The following is a 10,625-nucleotide window of genomic DNA, read 5'->3' on the forward strand; positions in this document are numbered from 1 at the left end:
AATTATATTCACACACACATATATCCACATATATATATATTCACGCACACATATATCCACGTACACACACATATACACGCACACATATATTCACACACACACATATTCACACACACACACATGCGTATATATTCACACACACACACACACACATATATATATATATATACACACACATATACATATTCACACACAAACACTAAAATACAGTGTGTAAAACGAATATTCAAATCCTGCTGTAGAGTCTTTCTGAAACAAAATTTAAATAACGTCCAACAAACACACACTTACCGTAGAGAAAGCAGCCGAATATTTGAATCTTTCAATCCTGCTGAAACACAATGCTGCAACAAACACACACACACAGCTTTTGCTGAAACACAATGCTGCAACAAACACACACACACACACACATCTTTTGCTGAAACGCAATGCTGCAACAAAAACACACACACACAGCTTTTGCTGAAACACAATGCTGCAACAAAAACACACACACACAGCTTTTGCTGAAACACAATGCTCTCAACAAAAACACACACACACAGCTTTTGCTGAAACACAATGCTGCAACAAACACATACACACACACAGCTTTTGCTGAAACACAATTGCAGCTTTTGCTGAAACACAATTGCAGCTTTTGCTGAAACACAATTGCAGCTTTTGCTGAAACACAATTGCAGCTTTTGCTGAAACACAATTGCAGCTATTGCTGAAACGCAATTGCAGCTTTTGCTGAAACACAATTGCAGCTTTTGCTGAAACACAATTGCAGCTTTTGCTGAAACACAATGCCGCTGTGGCTGCAACAAACAAACACTTACATGTTCTGTAGTATTTTTCAACACCTCGTGCACTCTGTGGGCAGCGCCATCTTGCCTCCGACCGGAAATGGCGTCATAGCCGCGGGCTTACCGATCACCGGAAATGACGTAATCGCCGCCATCTTGCAACCGCCAAAATCACAAAATGAGCGCAAATTTTAAATTTAAACACAGATCTGGTCCAATTAAAAAGCTTTATTCGTGCTTTATCCGCCTGAAAACGTTGCAACAAATCCATTTCAATTTACATGAACATTTCAAAGACAATACAGACATCATGGTTTAGTCACCTGAAAACGGTTGCAACCATTTTGAAACCCGAGAGAAACAAATTTGAAACCGCTTTATAACAATAACAAATGCTTTTTATTTTCAATACACATTTCATAGACAATATGGATAGACACGTTTACAAATGCATGTCATGTTCAATACACATTTCAAAGACAATATAGATAGACAAATTCACAAATGCATTTCATGTTCAATACACATTTCAAAGACAATATAGACAGACAAATTTGCAAACTCTTTCCAACAAAATGCCAAGAAACTTCAGACCATGGTGAATGGTGAACAACATACATATCAGTTGGCTGAAAAAGCATATGGAGGGGACTCACCTTGGAGTAGAGCTGCAGCTCAGAGAGCCGTGACCCTCTCACTTCGTGGTCCGGAAGAAAGTGATTGAAGCAGGACATTTCAAGGTTTTATAGTCCCTCCCTCCCTCCCCCTGCTGCCAGCGGGGGCAGCCGAGAGAATGGGGAATGTTGTAAAAACATTAATATCTCTGTCATATTTCATCGACGGGAAAAATCCTCGGCACACATGCGGCGGAGGGGGGATCTGAGCGAGGTGGCCCAAAATGACGGTCGTAGGTGGCGGCGTTCTCTCGGATATCGCAACACAGATCGCCAAAACCGGTCAAGAACAGAGTTTTAGTAATATAGAAGATATGGCTATTATGACCAACATAACATAGTAGGGCACAAGAGAAACGTCATCATGTGTAGAGGTGTACATATGCAGAAAGGAACTGCAGGTGCTGCTTTACATCGAATATATTCCAACATTTACTCCATCCATGGACTCCGACAATCGTTTCATGAAAGGCAGTGGTTCAATTGCACATCCACCAACGTTTGCCCACCACCCTGTGTGAAACAGGAGCTCCTCTGGTTCCCACTAAATCTTTTTCCTCCCATCTAATGCTGAAGATAGACACAACATGCTGGTGTAACTCGGCGGTCCAGGCATCATAAAAACATAGAACCATATAAAATAGGTGCAGGAGTAGGCAATTTGGCCTTTCGAGCCTGCACCGCTATTCAATATGATCATGGCTGATCATCCAACTCAGTATCCTGTACCTCTCCATACCCCCCGATACCTTTAGCCACAAGGGCCACATCTAACTGCCACTTAAATATAGCCAATAAACTGGCCTCAACTACCTTCTGCGGCAGAGAATTCCCAGAGATTCACCCCTCTCTGTGTGAAAACTGTTTTTCTCATCTGGGTCCGATTTCCGCCTCATCCTTAAACTGTGACCCCTTGTTCTGGACTTCCCCCTCAATCTTCGAAATTCTAGCGAGTACAAGCCGAGTCCATCCAGTCTTTCTTCATATGAAATTCCTGACATCCCAGGAATCAGTCTGGTGAACCTTCCCTGTATTCCCTCTATGGCAAGAATGTCTTTCCTCAGATTAGGAAACTTTTGGAGCCGCCGTTGGTGATGGTTATGTTATTTATTTATGCAGTTGTGAGTCGTGTTGCTTTTTTGATAAGGCTATATGGCAAACCAACTTCCTCATATGTAGACAATTATACTTGGCTAATAAATTATGATGATGATTAATATCATTATGAGATGAGACGGTAATTGTTCAATGGCGAACATTGCCGAGGGGCTTAACGGTATATTATCTGAATGGTGGCCCATTAGGAAAAGGGAAGATGCAACGAGACCTGGGTGCCATGGTACACTAGTCATTGAAAGTAGGCATGCAGGTGCAGCAGGCAGTGAAGAAGGCGAATGGTATGTTAGCATTCATAGCAAAAGGATTTGAGTATAGGAGCAGGGAGGTTCTATTGCAGTTGTACAGGGCTTGGTGAGAACACACCTGGAGTATTGCGTACAGTTTTGGTCTCCTAATGTGAGGAAATACATTCTTGCCATAGAGGGAGTACAGAGAAGATTCACCAGACTAATTCCTGGGATGGCAGGACTTTCATATGAAGAAAGATTGGATAGACTCGGCTTGTACTCGCTAGAATTAAGAAGGGGGATTTTATAGAAACTTACAAAATTCTTATGTGGTTGGACAGGCTAGATGCAGGAAGATTGTTCCCGATGTTGGGGAAGTCCAGAACAAGGGGTCACAGTTTAAGGATAAGGGGGAAATCTTTTAGAACCGAGATGAGAAAAACATTTTTCACACAGAGAGTGGTGAATCTCTGGAATTCTCTCCCACAAAACGTAGTCGAAACCAGTTCGTTGACTGTATTTAAGAGGGAGTTAGATGTGGCCCTTGTGGCTAAAGGGTTCAGGGGGTATGGAGAGAAGGCAGGCACAGGATACTGAGTTGGATGATCAGCCGTGATCATATTGAATGGCGGTGCAGGCTCGAAGGTCCGAATGGCCTACTCCTGCACCTATTTTCTATGTTCCTATGTTTTTATTCCTGCTCCTACTTATATTTCTACGATCGCAAGGCTGTTTGCGTGACCTGGTGGGTGCATATTTGATTCCAGGGTATATGTAGGGGTCCCTGTGCTTGGTAATCTGACTCAGTGACGGGACCGTGTGTGACAACAATGCCCATTATCTATTGCGGATAACATTTGACCACGCCCTTTAATCTAAGCGGCCAATCGGCGCCCTCCGCCTCTGACGTTGTTTGCTTGGCACCTAGCAACCATTCTTCCGGCCGGCCAAATCAGAGGACGGACCTCCGCATAATGACGGGGTATAAATAGCACGACGGGCGGCGTCAGCCAGTCATTGTCGAGGGCTGCGGTGTTCACCGGACATTATGGTAGGTGACGTGATAGAACTCTGAGGACCGCCGCGTACCATGGAGACTGGTGGCTAGGTGCACGACTGTGGGCGGCGTGCTCCATTCAGGGAAAAGGGAGCGGTGCTCAGCAATTCCAGTTGTAGCCGGGAGTCCCGGTTAACACCGGGACGTGCACACAGACGGGGGTGGATTGGTTGGGACGGGTTCGGTTGAGGAGGCGGGGCGGTTGCATTACCAGGGTTGGAAGGAGCGTGATGCCCCTGTCCCACTTAGGAAACCTGAACGGAAACCTCTGGATCCTTTGCGCCCCATCCAAGGTTTCCGTGCGGTTCCCGGAGGTTTTTGTCAGTCTCCCTACCTGCTTCCACTACCTGCAACCTCCGGCAACTACCTGCAACCTCCGGGAACCGCACGGAAACCTTGGGTGTGGCGCAAGGTCTCCAGATGTTTGCGTTCATGTTCCTAAATTTGAGATGGGCATAAAAGGATGGGACCCGCCTGACATTAACACGGTGATTTTAAGCCCCACCCCATTTCCTCCGTCTCTCATCAGAACACTAAGGCAAGTCATCCACTTCCGGTACTAATCACGTGTTCCTCCCATCTCCAGCGCGAGTGTATTTCAGTTCACGTCGGCCAGGCCGGGTGCCAGATTGGCAACGCTTGCTGGGAGCTGTATTGCCTGGAGCACGGGATCCAGCCGGATGGAGAGATGCCGAGCGACAAGACCATCGGCGCCGGCGACGACTCCTTCAACACCTTCTTCAACGAAACGGGGGCGGGCAAGCACGTCCCGCGGGCCGTGTTCGTCGACTTGGAGCCCACGGTGATCGGTAATTTGAAATGGCAGTCGAGGGCTCATATGTCCGGGTTTGTCTCAAAATGTCCACGCGTCGCGCAAGGAAGGGTGTTTGTGGCGCTGGTTAATTATATGTTCCCTGCTCTCTCCCCTGCAGATGAGGTGCGGACCGGCACATACCGGCAGCTCTTCCACCCCGAGCAACTCATCACGGGAAAGGAGGACGCGGCCAATAACTACGCCAGGGGACACTGCTCGGTCGGCAAGGAGATCGTGGACCTGGTGCTGGATCGTATCCGGAAGGTGGTAGGTGGACTTGCAATAGAACTTCCCAGAATTCTTGTATTACCACCGAACTTCCGAAAGTGTGTCCCTGTCCCCAGCGTAATCTGAGAACTGCGTGTACTGTGCACTTACCACACCTTAAAGCAATTTCCAGCCCACTGTGACATTTCCAGACATCGGTAAAAGGATTCTCAATAAATACCTTAAGTACATATATAGTATTTGCATAAATATCTATTAAGTCTCCGAAATAAACTATCCAGATTAGGCCAACCTCACTGTATAAATCCAGTATTCCTGTTTCCATACAGTATAATTCCATGTCTATTAATTACATTATTTTAACATATATCTATCATGTCTCTGGGAACAAAAAAAATCCACACGTGTCCAATCTGTCTGCATAGCCAAAGTTCTCAAATCCGGGCATTATTCTGGCGAAACTCATCTGCGTCCTCATCTATGTCTGCACGTCCGTCCTGAAATGGAGCAACCGGAACAGCACAGAATACTACCAATCCCGCCTTATATAACTTTTTTGTCAAGTCAACTCAAATTTAAAGCAGGTGCCCCTTGCTGTAACACGGCGGAGGCCGAATAACTTACCTAATTTCGAAAGTGATTTGGACAGAAATTCACTGGAGTTTAGAAGGCTGAGGGGGATCTTATAGAAATATATAAAATTATAAAAGGACTGGACAAGCTAGATGCACAAAAAATGTTCCCAATATTGGGTGAGTCCAGAACCAGGGGCCACAGACATAGAATAAATGGGAAGTCATTTAAGACTGAGGTGAGGAAAACACGTTTTCACCCGGAGAGTTGTGAATTTATGGAATCTCCTGCCACTGATTTAGATAGAACTCTAGGGGCTAGTGGAGCAAGGGATATCGGGAGAAGGCAGGCACGGGTTATTGATAGGGGGTGATCAGCCATGATCACAAAGAATGGCGTTGCTGGCTCGAAGGGCCGAATGGCCTCCTCCTGCACCTATTATTTATGTCTCTATGTTTCTATGTTTCTAAATGTGGATGGGAAGAGTTCACATGTATAGCGACCCAATGCAGCCAAATCCCCCGAGTCAAACTGCCGACTAGTTCAGCATTTTAATGTTGGGATAGACTATGAATAGACAATGTTGCTCGATCATTCCAGTCCTATCTTCATGCGCTCAAACGCAGAGGCAGTTTGGTGGCGTGTATCAGTAATATCACATCCGGTATTCTATTCAGGATTTCCGTTTTCCTTCTACCCAAGGCCGACCAATGCACCGGACTGCAGGGGTTCCTCATCTTCCACAGTTTCGGTGGCGGGACCGGCTCGGGCTTCACCTCCCTCCTCATGGAGAGACTTTCCGTCGACTACGGTAAGAAATCCAAGCTGGAGTTTGCCGTCTACCCCGCGCCGCAGATCTCCACCGCCGTGGTCGAGCCCTACAACTCGGTGCTGGTCACCCACTGCACCCTGGAGCACTCGGACTGCGCCTTCATGGTGGACAACGAGGCCATTTACGACGTGTGTCGGCGGAACCTGGACATCGAGCGCCCCACCTACACCAACCTCAACCGCCTGATCGCGCAGATCGTGTCGTCCATCACCGCCTCGCTGCGCTTCGACGGCGCCCTCAACGTGGACCTGACTGAGTTCCAAACCAACCTGGTCCCCTACCCGCGCATCCACTTCCCGCTCGCCACGTACGCGCCCCTGATCTCGGCCGAGAAGGCTTACCACGAGCAATTGTCGGTTCCCGAAATCACCAACGCCTGCTTCGAGCCGGCCAACCAGATGGTGAAGTGCGACCCCCGCCAGGGCAAGTACATGGCGTGCTGCATGTTGTACCGTGGGGACGTGGTGCCCAAGGACGTCAACGCCGCCATCGCCACCATCAAGAGTAAGCGCAGCATCCAGTTCGTGGACTGGTGTCCAACCGGGTTCAAGGTAAGTGAAGGGTTTGAGACAAAGTCTTGTGTACCCGGTGGAGGAGGGGCATTGGCTATGTGTGTCAGATACCTCAGGCTAGAAATTTTAAATAGATGTCTATAATTGAACAAGGACCTCCCATTCTCCCCACTGTGCCCTCCCTACTCAACACCCCAACGCACTGAAGTCATCCCATGGGGATGTTTTAACCCGATCCTAACATTTGCAGGAGACATCCTGTCCTGATGCGGGTGCAAGGGATGGAGGAGAGTGAGTGGATTTGAAGGACTTCATGTGCTTGTAGACGGTGGGCCAAAGTACCTCTTTCTACCAGTAAATATCCTCCAGGGAATATTGAGCAACTGATAGGGGAAGAGGTAAAGAATTTGCACATTCCCCTTTCCAGCGCCATCGCCCGGGGAACAGAGGCTCTGCAATTCACACAGAACGCGGGGTTTACACGGTGAAGGGGTTGGGAGGAGCTCGCATGTTGACAGGGGTCCAGGAATTGATATCCAATGTGTGCACTTTCCAACCCCCGCAGGTGGGCATCAACTACCAGCCCCCGACGGTGGTGCCCGGGGGCGACCTGGCCAAGGTGCAACGCGCCCTCTGCATGCTGAGCAACACCACCGCCATCGCCATGGCCTGGACCCGCCTGGACCTGAAGTTCGACAAGATGTACGCCAAGCGGGCCTTTGTCCACTGGTACGTGGGAGAGGGGCTGGAGGAAGGGGAGTTTCAGGACGCGCGGGAGGACATGGCGTCGCTGGAGAAGGACTACCAAGAGGTGGCGCTGGATTCCACCGACCTTGCAAGAGCAGAGGACGAAGGAGAGGAGTAGCCGATATTACTTTAAATTAAAATGTTTAATGAAATGCCACATTTATGCAACAGAGCAACGTTAGATTTGGAAAGTAGGTTTAATAAGAAAGCATTGTAATACCTAAAATAAATGTATTTGACAAAAAAATGTATTTGGAAGTCTATCCGCTTGACCTTTGAAAAGAATGTGTTGAAGGGGTGTTAAAAGAATGGCCACATTCACACATGGTGATTAGAACCGATAGTCAAGAGAAACACAACGGTGTTTTCTATACACATACAGATAGAGAGAGAGAGAGAGAGCGAGAGAGAGAGAGAGAGAGAGAGAGAGAGAGAGAGAGAGAGAGAGCGAGAGATAGAGAGAGAGAGAGAGAGAGAGAGAGAGAGAGAGAGAGAGAGAGGAAGAGCGCGATAGAGCGAGAGAGAGAGCGAGCTCTACGCTATCGAGAGTCTCTCGGGACTCTATCGATGAGCGCTCCGCGCTCTCTCTCGCTCTCTCTCGCGATAGCTCTGCGCGCGCACTAGAGCTTCGCTCTCGATCCCTCTCTCTCGATATAAGACTCGAGCGCGACACCCAGCCTACGGTAACCGTACGGAAACATTGGGTGGGGCGCAAAGTCTCCAGAGGTTTCCGTTCAGGTTTCCTAAGTGGGACAGGGGCATTTCAGTCCCTGCTTCTCCCACCCCTTAGGGACGTGACACGTGGGGCCTGATTGCCGGGGTATCGTGGCTGGATGTCTCATGTGTGGGTTCTCCAGCGGGTTTAAGATTCTGATGTTCACATGATAGGAAGGACGTGCCTGCACTGGAGAGGATGTAGAAAAGATTCGTCAGGATTTTGCCTGGAATGGAATCTTTTAGTGAGAGGGGAAAGACCGGAAAGACTGAGTTTGCTGTCCATGGAGCGCCCGAAGTTAAGAGGGGAAGACGATAGCGGTGGACAAATGATAAGAGACGGAGACAGGGTTGATAATAAGAGTTGTACCCCATCGTAGTGGTATTGATATGATATTGACACGTGCACTGAGATACAATGAAAAGCTTTGGTTTGCAGGCTCTTCTTGTTCTTGTGATACATGTACTGAACTGTCTACAAACATCAATTTCACTGTAGCTCGGTACATGTAACCAATAAAGTACCATATCATACCGGATCCGATCATAAAAACATAGAAACATAGAAATAGGTGCAGGAGTACGCCAATCGGCCCTTCGAGCCTGCACCGCCATTCAATATGATCATGGTTGATCATCCAACTCAGTATCCTGTACCTGCATTCTCTCAATACCCGCTGATCCCTTCAACCAGAAGAGCCACATCTAACTCCCTCTTAAATATAGTCAATGAACTGGCCTCAACTACCTTCTGTGTCAGAGAATTCCACAGATTCACCACTCTCTGTGTGAAAATTGTTTTCCTCATCTCGGTCCTAAAAGACTTAATCTTTCTCCTAAACTGTGACCCCTTGTTCTGGACTTCCCCAACATCGGGAACAAAATTCCCGCATCTAGCCTGTCCAACCCATTAAGAATTGTGTACGTTTCTATAAGAGCCCCCCTCAATCTTCTAAATTCTAGCGAGTACAAGCCGAGTCTATCCAGTCTTTATTCAGATGAAAGTCCTGCCATCCCAGGAATCAGTCTGGTGAACCTTTTCTGTACTCCATCTAATACAAGAAGGTATTTTCTCAGATTAGGAGACCACACCTGTACGCAATACTCCAGGTGTGGCCTCACCAAGACCCTGTACAACTGCTGTAGAATCTCCCTGCTCTTATACTCAAATCATTTTGCTATGAATACTAACATACCATTCGCTTTCTTCACTGCCTGCTGCACCTGCATGCCTACTTTCAATCACTGGTGTACCATGACACCCAGGTCTCGTTGCATCTCCCCTTTTCCTAATCGGCCACCATTCATATAATAGTCTACTGTACATGGATACAACAGGTCATACTGTACATGGGTACAAACGGTAGTGGAAACGAAAAGCTGAAGGGCGTGCAGATCGTAATGTTACAGCAGCTGAGCAAGTGCCGATAACAAAATGCAAGGTCCGCAACAATATAGATTGGATGATCGGGAATAAATCCATTACCTTATAAGTGGTCAAGTGGCTGATAACAGCGGGGAGGAATCTGCCTCGAATCTGGTCGTACGGGCTTTCAAATGTGTAGATGGTCCATGCATGCAACCAATAATATAGCTACCTCAGTACCACTAACCACGCCTTAGTTATCAAGTATAATTACTCTCTCTATCTCTCCCGCCCTCTCTTGGTTCCAGCACGGTTATAGACTGCTAGTAGTCAGTGCTGGAATGTGTTTAACCTGAGTGATCATTAAACAATAAGTAAAGTTACAAGTGTGTCAGACTTAACTTCTTTACATGGTATCAGATAGTTAAAACGCGCGCCTCCTGTTCATCGGGTTTTATTTATTTATAAGTGTTGCATTATCGGAGTTTTTTCTCGCACCCCTCTACCACCATGGCTTCATCGTGCCGCAAGCCCTCGCCCCTTGTCTTTGATGCCGACATAGCGGAGCGCTGGGCGACTTTTGTGTTGGATTTCACACACTACATGAATATCGTTCACCGTAACGATCCCGACACCGTCAAAGCATCTCTCCTGGGGAACCTTGCCGGTCCTGATGCTATGAGGAGAGCACTTGGTTTTGCCTACAATCCCGCGGTCCAGGATGACAACGAGCTGGTCCTAGTACCTGCGGAGTCTGCCAACGATCCGGTATGTTTGCTACGGAAGTTTGCTGAAATTTGTGACTTGCCCTCTAACCGCATTTTAGAGCGAGCTAAGTTCTTTACGCGGAAACAACAGCCTGATGAGCCAGTTGAGTGCTTTATTGTTGATCTGCGCTATCTCGCCCAGAGGTGCCGATTTGAAAATATGACTGGCCAGCTTACTAGGGACATTTTAGTAACGGGGAT

General features: G+C 47.6%; 1 protein-coding gene across 1 annotated transcript; it reads left to right on the plus strand.

The window, feature by feature from the left end:
• Positions 1-3,846: 3,846 nt before the first annotated feature.
• LOC116969099 (tubulin alpha chain-like) lies at positions 3,847-7,760 on the plus strand. The gene is made up of 5 exons (XM_033016050.1): positions 3,847-3,865; positions 4,458-4,680; positions 4,804-4,952; positions 6,189-6,869; positions 7,396-7,760. The coding sequence occupies exons 1-5, from the start codon at positions 3,863-3,865 to the stop codon at positions 7,693-7,695; spliced, it is 1,356 nt and encodes a 451-aa protein (XP_032871941.1). The 5' UTR covers positions 3,847-3,862; the 3' UTR covers positions 7,696-7,760.
• The last annotated feature ends 2,865 nt before the right edge of the window (positions 7,761-10,625 follow it).

The sequence above is a fragment of the Amblyraja radiata genome, unplaced genomic scaffold, assembly GCF_010909765.2.
Source record: "Amblyraja radiata isolate CabotCenter1 unplaced genomic scaffold, sAmbRad1.1.pri S104, whole genome shotgun sequence".
Taxonomy (NCBI): domain Eukaryota; kingdom Metazoa; phylum Chordata; class Chondrichthyes; order Rajiformes; family Rajidae; genus Amblyraja; species Amblyraja radiata.

What these genes read in the sequence shown, in the direction of transcription:
- LOC116969099 (XM_033016050.1), top strand. An exon ending in CTTGGAGCCCACGGTGATCG is followed by an intron (nt 4,681 to 4,803) that starts GTAATTTGAAAT and finishes TCTCCCCTGCAG; the next exon opens with ATGAGGTGCGGACCGGCACA. An exon ending in GGTGTCCAACCGGGTTCAAG is followed by an intron (nt 6,870 to 7,395) that starts GTAAGTGAAGGG and finishes CAACCCCCGCAG; the next exon opens with GTGGGCATCAACTACCAGCC.